This window comes from Gigantopelta aegis, chromosome 6 (genome assembly GCF_016097555.1).
Source record: "Gigantopelta aegis isolate Gae_Host chromosome 6, Gae_host_genome, whole genome shotgun sequence".
NCBI lineage: Eukaryota > Metazoa > Mollusca > Gastropoda > Neomphalida > Peltospiridae > Gigantopelta > Gigantopelta aegis.
Genome location: NC_054704.1, coordinates 76,325,186 through 76,346,546, shown reverse-complemented (window position 1 = coordinate 76,346,546; position 21,361 = coordinate 76,325,186). Strand labels below are relative to the sequence as shown.

The 21,361-nt window shown below is 36.1% G+C and overlaps 1 protein-coding gene across 1 annotated transcript; it reads right to left on the bottom strand.

Moving 5' to 3' along the window:
* Positions 1–1,765: 1,765 nt before the first annotated feature.
* Positions 1,766–16,029, bottom strand: LOC121375204 (pre-mRNA-splicing factor 38A-like). The gene is made up of 9 exons (XM_041502503.1): positions 15,897–16,029; positions 9,707–9,866; positions 9,301–9,422; positions 8,677–8,762; positions 6,880–6,984; positions 5,006–5,121; positions 4,391–4,449; positions 3,133–3,160; positions 1,766–2,582 (listed from the first exon to the last, which is right to left on the bottom strand). Exons 1-9 carry the CDS (start codon positions 16,024–16,026, stop codon positions 2,378–2,380), a joined length of 1,011 nt encoding a protein of 336 aa, XP_041358437.1. The 5' UTR covers positions 16,027–16,029; the 3' UTR covers positions 1,766–2,377.
* Between the last annotated feature and the right edge of the window lie 5,332 nt (positions 16,030–21,361).

Genomic DNA, 21,361 nt, shown 5'->3' with positions numbered 1-21,361 from the left:
TAACCAGTGCCTATTCCATTATTTAAAACACTAATTGATATTGGGCCAAAGTTGCCACACACACCAACAGAAATTACATTTTAGGAAGATGCCTTGCACAACTTTAAAACAGGGTTCATACAGGTTTTAAAAGTGCTTGAATTTGAATGATCATAATGAAAAGCCCTTGAATTTGTCAAAACCCATGAAAAGGACTTGAATACGAAGAAAATCATCTCGGGAGTGCTTGAATTGCATATTTATACTGATAAATATATAAATTTACCTTCCACAAATTTATTTTCTTGTAATTTTATCACAAATAAAAAAAATTGTTGGGATATACTGTTGTGAATACCAACAGAAATATATGAGACCATGTGTTACCGTCAACTGAATATGGAAAATGCAAAGGGGCCTTGAAAATTGTAATTTCAGAGGGTTTACAGGGCTCACCCTGGATCAAAAATACCTGTAGCCAAAATATTAGCCAAATGGAATTTTTATTAGCCATATTGAAAATGCTTTAGCCAAATTTGTTTTACGCAGTACTGTATTGAGTATTTATATATGAATATGAAAATGTATCTTTTTTCAGCTAATTGTGTACAAACTGGAATAAATAGGAATAACAAAACCACAATGGGGGTAGGGGCAGTTAATATATTACTTTGATATGGGATTATGCAATATTTTCAGAGTTTGAAGCCAGTACCCCATACACCCACCCCTACTTCTAAGGCCTATGACATTAAATTAACAAACATACAGAAATATGGGGGTGGGTTGGATGTTTATGGATGGTGGGTTTTTTTTTTCTTTCTTCCCAAATAAAATTTGAGAGCTTTTTTTTTTTTTTATATATATAGAGCTCAATATTTCTTTAAATAGCAATCTTTATGTTAGTTTCAAATTTTTTTTTCTTTGCTTTTTTTTTAAGTGACCCGTCAATTCCCCACCCCAAACAATTTCATAATTTGTGCCATGTTGTTGCGGTTGATTAAAATACGCAAACATCATAAGGCCTACGCTGTATTCTGCATGACACCGTTTCTCGTTACCGGTCGTGAGATCGCTATTACGCTAATTGAATATTTGGTAGTATTATTATGTTTAAGGTGTCGGATAGATTATGTAACCCTTTGTTCACATCAGAAGACAGAAAATGGCTTAGCCAAAATTTTAGCCACTTGCAAATTTTATTAGCCATTTTTTTTAAAAATTAGCCAATGGCTAATTTGGCTACCGACAGCGTGAGCCCTGGTTTAAAAGTGCTTGAATGTTTCTTTCCACATTGTCTTATGAAATTTGTGAAACAACCACCACAAAAAGAAGTAAACAGGGAATTTTTTTTTTTTTTTTAAGTTTGTAAACTGGATTGGTTTTGTTTACATTAATCTAAGTCAATGCATGTCCCCGTATATGGCTGGTACAGCATTCATTTGGTAAACAGAGTGCCAACTTTCTCTCAAGTGTGTCAAACCACCAACAAAGATTGAATGGGTAAAGAGATTCATTGTCCATTTTACTGTGTGAGACCCATGTATAAAACTTCTAATGAAAAAAGGAGACGCAGCAACTATAACAGTCAAGTTCACTTGTTTAATCTTTGCATAGTAAGAAACAAAATAATCACACCGTTGTTTAACAACAGCATTATTTTTTATGTTTGATTCAGGTCCATTTCAAGGTTTTTCTTTTCTTTAAAACGGTATTAAAATGAAACTTCCTAATTTAAAATGTACCATAATAAACACGTACTCTTTACAAAACAAACCACAGTGCATTTGGTTTATAGACGTTTTAATGTAAAATGACAGTGAATTCAATAAATGGACAATTGTTTTTATTAAAAATAAAAAATAAAGGTCGGATTTATAAAGCCTGTTTTTCTTAAATGCAGGTGTTTAAGCATAAATTCGGCCCAATATGTAATACAACAGTGCATTTGATGAACATAATTCAATATGGATGTTGCACAACGGTTGATGTTTGAATATTGATGTTGCACAACAGTTCATGTTTTAATATTGATGTTGCACAACTATTAACGTCCCAAGGCTGCCATTTATAAAATGTACAAATTCCTTTGCACCAGTGGAAATCTGATGTCACAGGTACAACAGTCATCAAGTCAACAGTCACAATAATCGAACCAGTAAACCCATTCATTACCAAATTGTGCTTGCATAACATTTTACTGATCAACTGCCAGATTTGAATCCAAACTGCTGTAATCTATCTTCACCAAATGAACACTAAGTCCACGTTCTAAACAGTAAGTTCATTCGCGATGTCAATGGCACCTTGCCCAGAGTTTGTTATGCTAAACAGTAAGATCACTCAAGGTTTTAAAGGTGCCTTTTCTGGAGTTCGTTATGCTAAACGGCACGTTCTCTCAAGGTCTCAAAGGTACCATACCCAGCCTTGCCCGGAGTTCATTAGCTTCTCTGACATCGGGGTCCTCACGACCTCTGCGATCCTTCTCGTCCCGGTCTCGGCGATCCTTGTGATGATGTCTGCCGTCTTTTTCGTGTCTGTGTTTATGACTCCGGTGATCATCGTCTTTCCGGTCTTTTTTACTTTTCTTGCTCTTGTGTCTTCTGAAAATATAAATACACAATCTACACTCAAACCTCGTTAGTCCAGGGCTCCGTTCCACGAAGCGATCTTAGCCCTAAGATCAACTTAAGTGCATAGGGTAGCTATGCGCTTAAGGTAATCTTAGGGCTAAGATTGCCTCGTGGAATGGGGCCAGGTAATCTTGAGGTCGACAAATTGTCCCATGACACAAAATACATAATAGTTTATCTTGATCCATGCTATCAGGATCTGATTGTATATAATAACTTTGAGGTATGCTATATTGATGAGAGGATCATGTGCACCATATGTCACAGTTGGTGTTTTGTACTCAAATATCAAAAGCAGGTTAGATCTTATTACTGGCATTCAAAACTTTATAATCAGGCCACAAGAGAACAAACTAACTTGACTACAACAGCTCATGCTATTTTATAACCATCAAAATAGTAAATGACAGCATATTTTTTATCAATAAATTTCCACAGCGATCTTCATGCGAGTTGCATAGATATCCCATGTTTTGTGACATCTTGTGTAATTTCTGACAGGCACATGAAAAACATATACCTATCATCTTCTTCTCTGTGCTTCTTTCCTGCAAACATAAATAACAGTTGGTAAACATCTGACACAACACTTTTCTCAGTTTCAGTTCATTGAATAATGAAAAATATACAATAGTATTTGGAACCACAACATTTATAATCCTGTGTTTATTATTATAATTTGAGGTTGTTGAAAGACGATTATTTTTAGTAATGACAACTGTTCAAGAATATAAAAAATCTTCAGCATAATTTTAAAACTACCACTGACAGTGACCCACTAAAATTATGTGCTAAAGGAACTGTTCTGTGTTTGATACCATTATAAGATGTCTCCTACTAACAAGGCCATTTTAACTACAATGTATTAAAATTATACTTGAAATAGATTTTCTTGCTTAGAACATCAGTGTCTCTATATCCAGTGTTTTTCTGATCATCCTAATGATTTGTAATAGCTGATTTCCTAGTCCTTTTTTTTCATATGTATGATATTATTGGGAGAAATTTTTTTAATTCTGACTTCAACAAGCATTAACACAACCAGAAACACATTGAATATACAGTCACTGATATTCTAAACAAGAAAATTAATAAAATATGTAATACAGAAAAACATCTCAAAACTGGACCCTCCGTAAACCGGAATTCCTTCAAAACCGGACATGTTTTGCTGCACGTTTATAAATATCTCTAAACCGAATACCTCTTAAAATCAGACTTTTTACTTGGTCCTAAGGGTTTCCGGTTTAGGGGGTTTCACTGCAGTAGTCTTTAAAATGCTACAGTACTAGATGGATACATGTTACAACAGCAACAACCTCACAAGAGTCTTTTTAAGCATTAGTATAATACAGATATTTGACTCTACACTAATGTAAAGTAGAAGACCTGACCAAAACAAGGAATGAAATGTTTTATTTAACGACGCACTCAACACATTTTATTTATGGTTATATGGCATCAGACATGGTTAAGGACCACACCGGTATAGAGCGAGGAAACCCGCTGTCGCCACTTCATGGGCTTCTCTTTCCGATTAGCAGCAAGGGATCTTTTATATGCACCATCCCACAGACAAGACAACACATACCACAGCCTTTGATATACCAGCCATGGTGCACAGGATGGAGCGAGAAATAGCCCAATGAGCCCACCGACTGGGATCGATCCCAGACTGACCACACATCAAACGAACGCTTTACCACTGGGCTACGTCCCGCCCCTGACCAAAACAATTCATCAGTTAAATACTGTGAACAACAACAACAAACACTAACCTGGTGACCTGTGACGTTTTCGGTCTTTGTCTCGATCGTGTCGCCTTTCCTCCCGATCTCTGGAACAAAGATTACAAGCTAAAATACGGTTTTACAAGAGGTATTCAATACCTGCTCACAAACATACTTATATATTTGTAAAAACAACTGTTAAACATCTAAATAATAATATTGATGTTTCTTATTTTCATTATGCGAGTTAAAAGTGACTTAAATAAAAAATGTCTTCAGTTGTTATTCATTTTAAGTATTAAAATGTTTTCCTAAAAATCCCCCCCCCCCCCCCCCCCCTCACCTCTTTTTACAATATCAGTTTACTATAAATTACCACAAAAACAAGTTTCAGACAAAAATATAAAAAGCTTATTAACATCCGGTTTTCCAAAACTCTACCACCATGTTCCTCAAACTTTAGCAAGCTATATATTTTACTTGCCACTGTTTGTAAAAATTAACCAATAACTAACTTTGGCTAGCAACAGTGGGAACCCTGCTTCTGAGAAGAAGTTAAACTTTTGAATCATAACATGCAAAAATCAAGTTACCTACTAAAAGCTGCCTTGCTAGAATCTGATGGACGAGCTGATCCATTAATAATTTTTTAATTTAACCTACCTTCTATGTGGAGACCTTGAACGACTGCGTCTGATTCTAGGCGAGGGACTTCTCGTTATTTTGTCAGCGTCTCTGTGTCTCTGAGACTTTTCTGGAGTTGGACTTCTTCGAGAATCCTGTAATTATTTAGCAGTGTTACAAATGATGCCACAAATAAAATATTGTAATATGACAAACATTTCCTGTACTATATTATACCACCAATACCTAATTATTTCCTAGGATCTTAATTCCGGCCAACTCTAAAGAAATAAGTTATTTACTCTAAACCAACCAAATCTCCATTTTCATTCATCCATAATTGCTTTTTTATTTTATTTCATCAATAAAATATTTAAAAAATAAAATACTGAAAAATATTTGTTTAACAGCACCATAGCACATTTTAAATCATGAATACCTATGGTCAGCTCGACACTTGTATTTTGTTTACACTAAATAAAATAAGAATTTGGCTACTAACTTTATGACCAAATTTGTTCTAAACTGCTAATAATTTTGAGGATTATAGCTGTAACCGTCTTTAAATCACTTGGTCAAGCTGTTAGAGGAAACCCAGGCCATGGGATTTCAAATGTCATGGAAAACACCAATTTGGTTTTGTGAGCTGTACTCACTGGAAATTATTCAGATTTGGTAATCATGGCTGAGCCAGCTTTAGGTGTGCAGGTACTTTTGCAAAAGTATTGATTAAACTTCAAAAATTGTAGCAACACACCATTATTTTCCAATAAAATGTTAATCATTACATGAAATTATTTTACCAAATTAAATTAAAATTTGCCAGTTGTGCTTAAAATTCACAGCTGGTGAATTTGGCTAGTGGCAGGGCTAGCCCTGATGTTACATGCCAATGAGTAACAGACTTTCAATTCCCTGATTTTGCTGACACCCTAGTGACACACCACCAGATATGATTGTTTCCATGAAATCTGGAGATCTGGAAACACACTGCTAGCACATAAGCTACAAAATAGCAGGGTGGCAAATTGAGATACACCCTCATCCCCTCACACTGAAATGGAGTCTTACAAGACCTTAATCTAGTGTGTAAAATGGAGCTTTTGTTGACAAAACTTGACATAATGTTGCCGATTAGCAACTGTGAGAAATTAAAGTTGTAATGGAATTTTGGACCTTTGCCATAAAGTAGGGGTGAAATTAAGACCGCTTTGCAGCAAATGTAGGGAGAATGATGGTAATTGCTGTAATGCCATCGTGAACTTCGAGCCATAGAAAAATGTATTAGAAAAAAAGAAGTACAATTCTTTGAAGAGTCTTCAATTTGTTATGACCAAATTTGTTCTAAACTGCTAATAATTTTGAGGATTATAGCTCTAACCTTCTTTAAATATTATAAAAATAAAATAATTCAGGCTTGCGTTTGAGAACCAGGGTCTTCACTCAAATCTTTTAATGACACCACACTCAGTGTTCCTGCCAGAAAGACATTTTGGGGTATGGTGCTATGGAATTGAATGCAACCCCAGAAAGAAAATGGGTTAAGTTAGGGTTAAGATTAAGAAAATCATACAGTATTAATAAGAGTAATTAATTTTCTAAAAAGGTTAACTTAAAAATATAAAATATGCAAAAACCTTTGGGTATAGCGCCATACCCATTTTACCCTCTGGCAGAAACCCTGATGTCACCCATGCAAATATAAAATATGCAAAAACATTTGGGTATAGCGCCATACCCATTTTACCCTCTGGCAGAAACCCTGATGTCACCCATGCAATTTGTAGGTGTTGTTATTGAAGTTTTTGAATCTAGACTCTTAAAAGTTTTTATTAAGCATTGATCCTGGAATCCATAAATTATTAAATTATTGATATTTTTAACCTGCTGAAACCTGGCGAGAATTGTCTTACTCTAACAAGTTCTTCCTCATCATCAGTCTCCATGTCTTCGAGATCCTCTTCCACAGCACTCACTCGCGACTCCAGCTGGTTGTTTTCTTCCAACACCTGGCGTTTCTGAACAAACAGCACAATCAGTATTAATCACATGTTAACACTGGACGTATCCGACTACTAGGCACAGGAAGGAAGGAAATGTTTTATTTAACGATGTACTCAACACATTTTATTTATGGTTATATGGCGTCAGACATATAGTTAAGGACCACACAGATATTTTTATCCGAGGAAACCTGCTGTCACCAAGTTCATGGGCTACTCTTTATGATTAGCAGCAAAGGATCTTTTATATGCACCATCCCACAGACATACCATATATACAGATATACCAGTCGTGGTGCACTGGCTGAAACAACAAATAACACAATGGCCCCACAGCCGGGGATCGATCCTAGACCAACTGCGCATCAGACGAGCGCTTTACCACTGGGCTACATCCCACCCCACCAGGCACAGAGTACATGTATATAGATAAATGATAAAGTTAAAACATTGCCAAAAATACAAGCAGACATGACAGACAAGCGGAGGCCTACTTGAGGATGAAAAAAAAAAAATTATGTTTGTTTTGTCCTACTTATATCAACATAAATAAAAATACGGTTGGTCCTCCAACCCCTACTAGAGAATGTGTCCCCTCCACTAGAAAGTATACCCCTACTCCATATAGCATTCCAAATTGGTCTGCATTAAGTATGTCTAAATGTGCATTAAGTATGTTTAAATGTCACTGCTATAGAAACAGGACAATTGTTAGAAAAAGTTTGTTTTTGTTTAATGACACAACTAGAGCACATTGATTTATTAATCATCGGCAACTGGGTGTGAAACACAGTTATTTTGACTCAGTCATAGAGAGGAAACCCACTACATTTTTTCTCATGCAGCAAGGTATCTTTTACATGCACTTTCCCACAGACAGGACAGCACATACCACGGCCTTTGATATACCAGGTGTGGTGCACTGACTGGAACGATGGGGATCAATCCCAAACCAACTGCACATCCAGAAAGCGCTTTACCACTGGGCTATGTCCCGCCCCAGAACCATTATTAGATACAGGTAGCTACGTGGTTTTATGGCCTTTGTTCATTAGTACTAATTCTTCTGTAAAAGGAAATGGAATATTTGTGTAACAACATCTCAATACATTTTAAAACTATGGCTATTTTGTCTAACATATGCTATATCTTCAAAAAATTATCAAGAAAAAGTGAGAGGAAACCAGCCGCTATCATATAGGTTACTCCTAACATTAAGGCAGCATTTTGCTGCAAGGAATCTTTCTTACTATTTCCACTGCAGACATTCACATCTGCTAGCATAAGCAAATCTAACTTTTCTTCTTCAAATTCACTAGACAGGTCAACTTGTTTGGTTTACAACATTAACAGTTAACAGAACACATCTACATATACAAGGTATAATACAGAACATTGAAATAGAGGCTTTTTGTGTTATTTGATATCCTTGCTCAATCACACACTAAATATATTTCTAATCACTGAATTTATCATGGACCACTAAACGAGTCTATGCAGTAAAACATGCTCAACCAACCTTGAATCACCTTTATGATGGGTTCAGCAAAAACGAAATGGATACGCTCAATTTGTTTTTGCTGAACCCATAAATGGCTAGAGCCAATTTTAAATTCTCAGATCTGAGAATGGTTGTATTTGATTTAGTTCCGCCCAAAATGATGGAAGCCTACTACAGAATGATTAACACTAGTTAGTGATGTTCACCTGTACTCTTGGTAGAATGATATCACAGATTCTTTCTTCTCTCAGCAACTCGTCAATAAACTCATCCATGTGCAGAACTTCAAACTCTGTGAACAATAAATTAATCATCAATCAATCGTGTAGGAGTCAGAATAACTAAAACAGGCCTCGGAAAATAGCGAGAGCGATAATTTTGTTCATGCATCGTTTGCGTAACTAGTTTTGCGTAACCCATTTTTCGTTTGCGCATTGAATTTATGACATCAGTTACATGGTCGTGATGGGTTACGTAAAAAGGAAATGAGTTTGTATTTATGTAACTCATACAGGGCTCGTGCTGTCGTTCGCCAATTGCGAAAAAAAACCCCAAAAACAATGCAAATTGTTTTTGCAATTTTTTTTCAATTTGGCAAAAAAACTTGCGAAAGATTTTTTCTGTACTCGATTTTTAGAATCAAACATGTGTTCAACCAGTTTTCTTCAGTTGATCTGCCTCGCAGTGTGAATAAGCACTAGCTGCTTTTTTTGGTTTTATAAATCACCATTTTGCCGACTAGATTCAAGCCTGTTCATTAACTTAAAAAAAGAATTATTACCAGCTAAACACTGGAGAACCATGTGTCACTAATAAATAAGGTTACATACCGCCATTTCTGTTCATTCTACGCATCTTCCTGTAATCATAATAAAGTGGCTCCAAATACTTGTAACAGTCTAACGATGTTCCCACTAAACGCATATATACTGCTCCCAAAGCTCTTACATACCTGAAAACAAAAACGACAATATGTAATAAAATGTTATAAAATATTAAAAATATAACAAAATATTAGTACGGTTATTAAAACTATTTCAACATAAACATTCAATGAAGGATGAAAAGCACTTTCATTTACAAACTGTGTATCTTTTAACATTCTTTAGATCATGGAAAAAGGTACATGTACTTGTATTTTACTAATAAATAGTAATATTATAACCTGTAACAGACAAAATGCCACATTATTAATCTAATGAAAATTATCACAAGATAATCACAACAAAAACTTACTTGAAATCTTCATTTCTTATAAACTCTACCACAATATCCTTCTCTGGTTGGATCTGCAACATTTTCAGGATCAGACATAGAAATGGAGTTGGCTTAATATTTCCACCAAAGATACCACCAATATATTTCAGTTCCATTGCCTTGTCGACCAAAAGTGCAGCTGAAAAGGATCATACATATATGTCAACAATAATTATTATGAATGAAACATGTATTAATACTATTATATTCCAAAAGAAAAACTATTTTGAAAATTATTGTGCACAAACTACACAGGGCTAGCTCTGGCACTCACCAAATTCGCCAATTGCGAATTTTGAAAGCAATTTGGGAATTTTATTTTAATTTGGCGAAATAATTTCAGGTAATAATTGACATTAAAATAAAAAAAATCTGTTGATTTCTGCTATTTTTAAAGTTTAATAGACAATTTGGCGAAATGGTTTGCTCACCCAGAGCTATCCCTGCTACATGTAACAATGAAGTTAACCAGGCATAAGTGGCCAGTTAAAACTTAGATGATTTTCAATTGAGTCATTTCAATGAGGGAACATTTTGTTTTGAAAATCTTTATTAGCGATATATTTAGTCAACTGAAAATTGATAAGCAACTACTGTTTAATGTTTTAAAATTGGTTAGCGATCTCTGGTTCTCTGGTTATGTCCAAGGTAAATGTGAAAGTAATTTGCTGAACCAACAATTGAGGGTTCTAGAAGTACATGTAGAAATACCTAAGCATTTTGCAAAACAGCAGAGACACATAACATTAACAAAAGAATAATCAAATTAACAAGATTAACATAAAAGAGTTTCACCCTTGAAGTATTGGATTACGAAATATAAACATTATCTTAGTATTTTTGAATGAAACCCAAACATAGTAATATTCATAACATAAAACAAAACTTTTTTTTACAAACATTTGTTTTAAAAAGGAAATGAGAGGAACTTTTGCTCTGAGACCATCTGAAAGAGACTGAGAAAAGCTGACCAAAGGAAGGTGAATAAAAAATAGAATGTGTCGATAATTTCATTTCCATTATAGCCATTTTCGTACAGTTTATATTCAATTAAGGTTCAAGCACACTGTCTTGGGCACACATCTCAGCTATCTGTACTGTTTGTCCAGGGCAGTGGGTCAATTGTTAGTTAGCTCAGATAATCTCCTCCAACCCTCCCCTTATTGACATGTAACGATGTTATAGGGGAGGGCTATACAAAAAAACATGACACCTCGATGCGAAACAAACCTGCACTGTACTTTATTGTGATGATGTTGAGCAAAGTGTGTTAACAACATGTAAGTTTAATGTCATGACTGGAATTAAGAATAATCAAACTAAAGCTCTGTGTTATCAGATTTAGAAAAACATTTGTATTTTAGCTGGCTACCATTTGGTTGTCAACAATTACTAAGTATTACAGTCCTCTCTAGCCCTCCCCTACAACACATATCATAAGGGAGGGCTAGAGGTGACTCAAGTTAAGGTCGACGACAGTCACTTTTTGCACCTGTTTTAGCTTCATACACAATAAATATAGCATATATCACTATAATTTCACTTGAAATCCATATTTTGTATACGGTACAATTTTTAATCAAAAGATTTTCTTCAAATATATTCAGGTACATAGTAATGTTCAAACAAAAAATTTCAATAGCACTGGAATATTTCCAGCATTCTTAAAATGGAAACATCATGTACCCAGTTTATGGTTATTGTAAGGAGATGCAAAGTGACGTCTTTGGAATACTGACGTCATTCAAATTAAAAATGAGCTATATTATTACAATGCTTCGTCACATTAAAATAAAAACTAGTGTACTAGTACTAACCATGACCCCTGTCAAAATTCTATAACAAGCAGACAATGCTGTTTACAAGTCAGTATGTTTTTATTTTTCAAAATTCTAGACAAAATATATTTAAATTTTAAAAGACAAATGAAATAAAAAGTACCTTTTGTCAAATATATCATTAAAAAAAACCTATTGGATAGGTTTAATTGTGTACGAAGCCAAAACAAGGGTGCGAAAGGCGACTGTCGTCCACCGTAAATGCGTAATTGTTAGTGAGAGAGAAGTCAGTGTGGTGGCCTTACGCCTACCCACTGACTGGGTGGGAATCCAGTACAGGCCTGGAAATAATTATTTGGACCGTGCCTGTCAAGCTGTCCTATATCAGTCAGTTTGTGCCTGTCACAAATTAAAATGTACCTGTCACCAAATTGCATGCCAGTGTGTAAATATCGAAAGCAATTATTACAAATTTTAGAATGTTATTTATCTTTTATTAATCCTGTAATATTAATAAATGCATGAAATTATAGTATGACTGATAAATTACTTATATGGTCATTGTTATTGTATTCAGATCAACAACTGCCAATATCACTTTGGTAAGAAACCTTCAAATCTTAAGCAGCCACTGTTGTCAGAATCAGATAAGAAACAATGTTGTCAGCATAACTTTGACTTGTATCTGATTTCGGTTTCTAGTTTCTAGTTTATGATATCGTTCATGTTATAGTATCCGTAGGCAGGAAACCTTCAAATGTTGAACTGTCACTACTGTCAGATAAACAGAATACATTTTCATTATCACTAAAACTTTCACTTGTGTCACCAGACTCCGAATCAGATCCACTAATCTCCTTTCTTTCAGTTTCTAGTTTCTGGTATTTTACTTTTGGGGGTCTCTTTTTGTACATTTGCCTTTTCTTCTGATTTGGTCTCCTCCTTTTCACCTGGTTCCACAGATGAACTACAGGGCTTACATCAAATGATCCCAGTGGGGGACCTTCCTCAACAATTCGTAGGATATTTGTTAACCTGTCCTCACCTAAAGAACACCTGCTATGACTCTTTGTTCTTTTTAAGCGAGAAAACATTCTCTCAAGTTTTGCATTACAAACTGGTACAGAAAACAAAAGTTCAATGAAAGTCAGTATATTCTTCCACTTAGTGGACTTAGAGCAGTTAAACAAAATTTTCCAGGTTTTTTTGTAACAACTTTTATGTGGCTGTAAAAAGTCCAGTGTGTACCTGACCATGTCGTGCCATTCCTCTAGAATATTTTGAGGAGAGGCATCTGGAGAAATCCTTGTTTCAGCAATACAGGCTGAAAGTTCTCTATCAGTTCAGTAACATTGACATCCGTAAAGTCTACACCTGCCACATCAACATTTGATTTCCAGTGTTCAGTGTTTAATATAGTGGCAACATTATTCAGTTGTATACTGCTGGCACCCTTTAGTCTGGAATCCATGGCACAGTGTACAGCATTTATAATGGTATTCTTTGCTGATTTTACATCTTCAGTGGCCTTCAGAAAACTTGTTTTAGTGAATTCTATCCCCTGATAAGTGTACACTGAATCAGTCTTTTGTAACTTTCCAAACAGAAATTTAACAGCAGGAAGATCCTCAAAAGACCTAGTTAACAATTGATCAAGAGATTCTTCAGAACACTTGATATTATGTAGAACTCCAACACTGTCAATAACATCTTCTTGAAATGCTTTGGACAATATAGCTGCTGGGTTCAGGACATCAATAAAGAATGCAACATACAAAGCATGCGACTAGAATTCCACTCACACAGATAACCACATATCTTTTTATGATCTTTACATTTTTTGTCACCAGCTAAGTGCTGTAGATGTTGCATGTAAACACCATATTTATCCAGGACCATCCGCAGTGCTGACAACTTGAAAGAAATCCACCTTGTACCACAAGCACGTTTTTGGTTTCAGAGAGCCCTCTTCAAATTCAAATGTATCTTTGACTAAATTGTGCAAAGTTTTCAGTTCCTGTAGTTTTTTGGGAGATTTATGGTAAAGGTAATACAACCTCAGCAGCATATTGTCCACCTTTTGAAATACGGTAGTATTTAAGGCATCTTTCAGGGCCAATTCTAATTTGTGAGCCACACACCATGTATATATTAGCCATGGTGCTTTTTGTTCCAGAAGTGCTTTTACTCCACTTTTATTACCACTGTTGACTGATGCACCATCAGCACCAAAACCAATAAGCTTTGAATAAAGTTCACTTGGCATGATACCCAGTGAGTGAAAACTCTCCTCAATTGCACCAAGTATTCCAGGTGCATCTCCCTTTTTGACATCTTTTAGGTAAAGAAATGAAAGCTTCACTTCAATTTCATCATTTTTAGAATAAGGATCAAAATACAGTACATATACAACTTCCTTTTCTGTAACAGACTTGTCTGTGCTCCCATCTGTTAAAACACTATAGAATTTGGCTTTTGAAAGATCATCATGCAGCTTTGATGCTATAAACTGTCCATGAATGTCCACAAATTCTGCACATTGTTTACGGTTAGTGTAAGCTTGATCACCTATATCTACACCATGGTAAGTTTCCAGTTTAATCAAATCTTCATACACAGAGAATGGGAGCTCTTTTTTGGCAATAAAATATGCTATTTCAAATTTTTTTATTTGTGTGAAGTTCTTGTACTTTAGTCATACTACAAAAGCTGTCACCATGCGTTTGTTGTTGGGGGTCTGGTTCAAATACATTGTGAAGATGTTCAACACATTCACCCCTAGCGTTCATGTCCTTGACGTAAAGTTTTGTATGCATGTTTATGGTAGTTTGTTGAAGAATGGTCTCTAGCATTTGATAAGCGCATGTTTGTAGACCCTCTTATCCAAACGTCAGTGAAATCTCTACTACACCGTATCTCTTTCTCAAACTGTGTGCAGACGACACACCTCATTACGGTCACCTCACCTTTAGAATTTGTTTCGTGTTTTAACCAAACGGATGCATTAGTTTTTACCAAGTCGTCATTTATCCATTTTTGCAACGTTGTTGATCGTAGAGTTCTAACCTGCTTCTTTGTAATGCTGGTAATTTGTGGGGATGAATCTGATGTTTCGCTACCGACATTAGTATCACAACGTACTACTACTTGTACTTGCTACACTTGTAGTTTTATCAAAAAAAGATGTTATCTTTTTCGACATTCTAAATTCTTTACCTTTACGGACACCACGTGATATCCGTTGTGCATGCACGGGCGATGACGTCACTATATTCTCGGTTTCACGTTTTATTGTTATTATTTTTAAATATATATTGACCCGTATAAAGTATAAGACGTCTTCTGTTGATTTGTTATTTTATGTTATTTACTGACATAATTAACTTCGCTCGGGGGGGGGCAAAAATTTCGTGCTGTTGGCTATTCGGGTCACTCGGAACACATTTGCCGATTAACGATTTTCTGATCGGACCCGCGTTCCGTATAAGCAGCGTAAGTGCAGCAGACATATTTCACGAGACGCGATTTCTGCCAATTCGTCAAGGAAATAAAAGTTATAAATTTTTTAGTAGTACGTTTGGGTGTTTTCTTCCTTGTATTTAAATATGTTTGCGTGCAGATCTATTCGTTGTGCATAGTTGAGCAGAAATGCGTAGCGTTCACAGTGGGTTTTTTGGTGTGCAACGCGGCCCCGCTCTATTAATAGACACCAGCTGTAGTAATCGGTTGAGGTGTCTCTTCCCCCAAAATAATATTAATAATGACCCGATGTGTGACCGTTCCGTTTTAGAGGTACAATAACATTCCATTAAATAATTATAATCGGAATCAATTAATTGTCAGTTAATTTTAAAGGTAAACTTTAGTGCTAAAAGACGCTTATAATTATCACGCTGTTTGTGTCAACCATTGAACCAATGATTCGCCGAGGTGAGGTCATTAGGCGTGTCTATTAATAGACAAAAACAATTTGTGTGTTGTTTTTTCTCGTGGAAAACGTAAATGCCTTCTCGTTTGTATTTAGTTACCATAAAAACTAATGTAAGCTTCGTGCACGTGCACACTAGTCGGAAAATATTCAAAATATGCCTCTCTTTTTTTTCTCAAAATATAGAGAAATCGGCTAAGACAAAATAAAAATAGCAGTTTTTGTGCCGGACAAGATGACCGCTAATATTAAATACGCGACTGTCAAATCGTGACAAATCACAAATACGTACCGGACAATGACCGTGACCGGACACTTATTTCCAGGCTTGCAGTACCTACTAGCCTTAACCACTACACCACCAAGGTCGGTTTCGATAATAAGATTATAACGGTAATATGATTAGAGTAGATATAATTATTATAACATTAACTATACATTGTGGATAGCGTATCAGAAGTACCTGTGAGTGCAAAACATTCTTCTTTCCAATATCTACATTCGTATATCCGAGTCCGTATGATTTTTTCAACCAAATATTGAGGATTCGTTCCTTTAACCGAATGAGCATCTTTCACCGTACGATTCGCCATTTTTGGTTGGTAAAATTTAAATCCCTCCGCGTAACTGGGGGATCCTTGTGGCTGACAAATTTCTGTCTGGTGTTTTAGACACAGTTTAATAACTTATATATTATTCTGTTTCCACTTAAAAACAGTAAAAACATCACAGGTTGCATTTGTATCAACTTAAACTATTTAACTGAACGACTGTCACTGTGTTGTCGAACACTTTTTGCAGTGAATGTGCATGTATTTTACACTAATGTTAACAAACCAACATAATTAATGTTATCTAATTAATAGTAACGTTATCTAATTATGAGAGATGGAATTTTAAAACTTATGCAGTGACTGATACACATGAATATACCACTCAACGTTCGGTAGGGATATACCAAACAGTATATGCCATGATAAACAATTTGTACACATTTAAATCTGTATAACATCTGATCAATGATTCTATGCTGTTTGGATGTCCCACACATCACTTTAGTAATGCATGACAACAATTAAATATGTCATCCATTAAACAATAAATTCAATTGGTTCACATAATGATTTTCCAAATATCCTTAGCGAAAACTGAATACTGTAATTGTTCAATGATAAAATTAAAGTAATTATTCCGTGACATATATAATAACAAGAGCTGAAATAATAAATTCAATAACACATGAAATGTTTTTAAAAATTAATAACTGGATATAATTACATATCTGACCGACAAAACACTTATTATTTTCCAAATCGTATCTCTGCACAAGGCATAGTGAAAAGGTCGTGTCTGCTGTCAAATGCTTCTTCTATATAGCTTTATCACTTCCCAAAAGTTATATAATAATACCAATATCAAGGTTTATTATGATGATATTAATATCATAGCATGTTATAACAAACATGCTGAAGAAGTAAAATAATAATAAATAATAATAATAATAATAATAATAAACCCTCAAATCTGGCTAAAATGAAACGCACTCAGTCTCGGTCTCTCGAAATGTGTATACCTTTCATTACATTGTTTCCCCCAAAGAAATCTACTTATTTAGAAACAGGGGCGGGCCGTAGCCCAGTGGTAAAGCGCTCGCTTGATGCGCGGTCGGTGTGAGATCGATCCTCGTTGGTAGGCCCATCGGGCTATTTCTTGATCCAGTCAGTGCACCACGATTGGTATATTAAAGACCGTGGTATGTGTTATCCTGTCTGTGGTATGGTGCATATAAAAGATACGTTACTACTAATGGGAAAATGTAGCGGGTTTCCTTTCTAAGACTATACGTCAAAATTACCAAATATTTGACATCCAATAACCGATAATTAATACATCAATGTTCTCTAGTGATGTCGTTAAATAAAACAAGCTTTAAACAAACTTTATTTAGAAACATCACACGAATTTAGGTATATTATTTTTTCTATCCCACGTTTGGACATGAACAGAAGACTAAATGCAATTTAATTAATGTTTATTAAATGAAATTATTTGGAAATATTTAAAGCTTCGCAGTTTGAAAGGGGAATAATAATTCCGAGGTAGCCACAACACTTTATAAAATGTTTATCTCCCTTTCTTTGCAAAGCTACGTTCTTGCATATGATTTGAAACTGCAAAATATTACAATTTCTAAAGGTTCATATAGACTGGATGCAGAATGCGCGTGCGGTCCAATCGTGGTGCACTGGCTAGAACGAGAAATAGCCCAATGGGCCCACCAACGGGGATTGATCCTAGCCCCCCCCCCCACCGCCCCCCAACAAGCGAACGCTTTACCATTGGGCTACCTTCCGCCCCTTAATCTGTGTTGAGTGCGTCGTTAAATAAAACATACCTTGCTTCCTTCCTTCGTTAAAATTAAATAATAATAGTTTGTGATAAATAAGATCACTTCAGAATCGGACTTTCGTTTTTACGGTGGCTGGGAAAGGACATCACATCACATCACATTATTTTTGTCGATCGATCGATTTAATATCTCGATCGATCGTTTACTATCTCGATCGATCAACTTACTATCTCGATCGATCGACTTACAATCTCGATCGATCGACTTACGGTGGCTGGGAAAGGACATCACATCAAATTATTTTTCTCGATCGATCGATTTAAAATCTCGATCGATCGACTTACTATCTCGATCGATCAACTTACTATCTCGATCGATCGACTTACTATCTCGATCGATCGACTTACGGTGGCTGGGAAAGGACATCACATCAAATTATTTTTCTCGATCGATCGATTTAAAATCTCGATCGATCGACTTACTATCTCGATCGATCAACTTATTATCTCGATAGATCTTACTATCTCGATCGATCGACTTGATATCTCGATCGATCGACATACTATATCGATCAATCGACTTACTATCTCGATCGATCGACTTTTGAACTCGAGGCTTTCCGTCAAGATAGGCGACTGGAATACCGTTATAGGTTATACTATACCATATACAATCCCATAGGCAACAACGTTAATGTTTGTGGTTAAAAACACAATATGCAGTATATCAACCAAACTATGACATTCATCTAGGTAATCATCCAACACATAAATACAGGCCATGACATGTACAGGTAATTTTTTCCTTTTCCCAAATTGGAGAAGAACTAATCCCCATTCCCTTTACCCTATGAATTTGGTCGGGATAATATGAGCAGGTATGTATACACTGTACTTAAAGCCACCCACTGTTCACATTTCTCAAGTGCATCCACTGTTGCAATAGCTATGGCAACTACGTCTGTATCTGTAGCAGATAGTATGATCCATACGTAGCTTTGCTAATATGCATCGAATATGGAGGGGCATGTTGAAGCCCAAAATTTCCTAATTGGGACATCTTTAGCCGGTGCTCTAATTAATGTATTTAATTAATATCAATTATATATTAGGCCCTGGAAGAAGGTTTCGCAAAGGGGTGGGCTTGGCGGACAGGTTGCTGACGTTCCAATACCAGGAAAGTACCCAAAATTGCTGGGCCCGATTTCCATGAGTAGAGCGCGCCGGGGGAGGGGGGGGGGGGGGGGCGGGGGAGGCCTCCTACCAGGCAAGCCTAACGGCCGAGACCACCTTCGCCCTAACGCATCCTGACACGGCGTCACCCCCCCCCCCATCCTTCCCAGGTTATCCATACAACTGTTGTGGGCACACTATAATGTACATAAAGAAAGGTTGTTGGGATAGGTATGGGAAGGAATGATGGGGTGAGGAGGGAGAGGAATGGTGATATTTATGAACAGTCCGCCATTCGTCCACTCAAAGGAGCAGGTGGGTGAAACGCATGATGATCTCCATATGTTGAAGTTGCTATATTAAAGATGTTGTTGTTGTTGAACTTCCCAGGTGACCCATAAAGTTCCAAGAGCATTCGTGAGCTTACTATCTGTGGATGGGCCACCTATACGGATGACCACTTAAGGTCATTGCTATATAAAAATCCAGCAGTACACGAAGAACCACTAATCGTTTGACGCGGTTAAAGTTAAAGACCACACATATATTAAGATCTAAGAAACCCGCTGTCGCAACTTCATAGGCTATTCTTTTTCGATTAGCAGCAAGGGATCTTTTATATGCAACATTGTATAAACAGGATAGCACATACCACGACCTTTGATGTACCAGTCGTGGTGCATTGGCTGAAGCGAGAAATAATTAAGGTTCAAGCACGCTATCCTGGATACACATCTCAGATATCTGGGCTGTCTGTCCAGGCCAGTTGGTTAGTTGTTAGTTGGTTTGTTAGTAGTTGGTGAGAGAGAAGAGGGTGTAGTGAGGGTGTGTTAAAAATACGATATGCAATATATCAACAAAACTATGACATTCATCCATCACATAAATACATGCCACCACATTTTTCTTTTCTCCAATTGGAGAAGAACTAATCCCCATTCCCTTTGCCCTACCAATTTGGTCGGGATGAGGTGAGCAGGTATGTATACACTATTCTAAAAGCCACCCACTGTTCACATCTCTCAAGTACACCCACTGTTGCAATAGCTAAGGCAACTACGTCTGTATCTGTAGCAGATAGCATGATCCATATGTAGCTTTGCATCGAATATGGAGGGGCATGATGAAGCCCAAAATGTCCCAATTGGGACATCTTGGGCAGTGCTCGGCCCAAGATATCCAAGCGATGCCATGCACTTTGTTACATTTGCTTAAAGGGACATTCCTGAGTTTGCTGCATTGTAAGATGTTCCGACTAATAAAATATTTCTACGATTAAACTTACATATTAAATATATTTTCTTGTTTAGAATATCAGTGTCTGTATATTCAATGTGTTTCTGGTCGTCTTAATAATATGTGTAAGAAGCCGAAACTGGATTTTATCTTCAAATATTTCGTATGTACGAAATAAAAATATTTTAGGAAATAAAATGAAATTTAACCTAGTACAAATATTAGAACGATCACAAACACGTTTAATATACAGCCACTAATATTTTATGCAGAAAAATATATTTGATATGTAATTAAAATCGTTAAAAAGTCTCTGTTAGTCAATAACATCTTAAAAATTGCAGCAAACTCAGAAATGTCATTTTAAATCGTTCAAATTGGTTTTGTTTAATGACACCTCTAGAACACATTAATGAATTAATAATCGGCTATTGGATATTAAACAATTGGCAATTCTGACATGTAGTCTTGAGGGAAACCTGTCACATTTTGCCATTAGCAGCAAATGGTCTTTTATATGCACTTTCCCACAGAAATGACGCACATACAAAATAGTTTGATATACCAGTCATGGGGCTCTGGTTACACCATTTAAAGGCATGTGGACATTTTAAAACTGTGCCTGCCCAAACGAGTGGGATTTTCGTTCGGTTACAATCCGTTCGTTTGAAATAGACTACAATGAAGGGTCGATCATCTGGGTGAAGCTATTGAGTTTTCCTCATCCAACGAGTGATTCATGAATGGCATATCATAAGAAATAGTATGAGATATGCTGTGTAAATATGTATATACTTTGTATGTACATGTATGTGTGTGCGTGTATCTGCTATCTATCTATCTATCTATCTATATTAATATATATATGTATGTATGCATGTATGTATGCATGGATGGATGTAGGCAGGTAGGTGGGTGGGTTGGTACGTAGTTACGTACGTACATATGAATGGATCGATGGATGGTTTAAAGTTTGTTTTGTTTAACAACACAACAAGAACACATTGTTTGATTTATTAATGACCGACTAGAGTTTTAGAGAGGAAACCCGCTACATTTCCCCATCATTAGTAGCAAGGGATCTTTTGTATGCACTATCCCATAGACTGGATGACACATACCACGGTATTTGATATACACCTCGTGGCGCACTGGCTGGAACGATAAATA

Excerpts from the sequence above, each read along its gene's own strand:
- LOC121375204 (XM_041502503.1), bottom strand. The coding sequence starts at position 16,026 with ATGGCGAATCGTACGGTGAAAGATGCTCATTCGGTTAAAGGAACGAAT. Across the intron at positions 8,763-9,300 it reads TAGAATGAACAGAAATGGCG|AGTTTGAAGTTCTGCACATG; the intron begins GTATGTAACCTT and ends TATTGTTCACAG. Across the intron at positions 5,122-6,879 it reads ATGAGGAAGAACTTGTTAGA|GATTCTCGAAGAAGTCCAAC; the intron begins GTAAGACAATTC and ends AAATAATTACAG.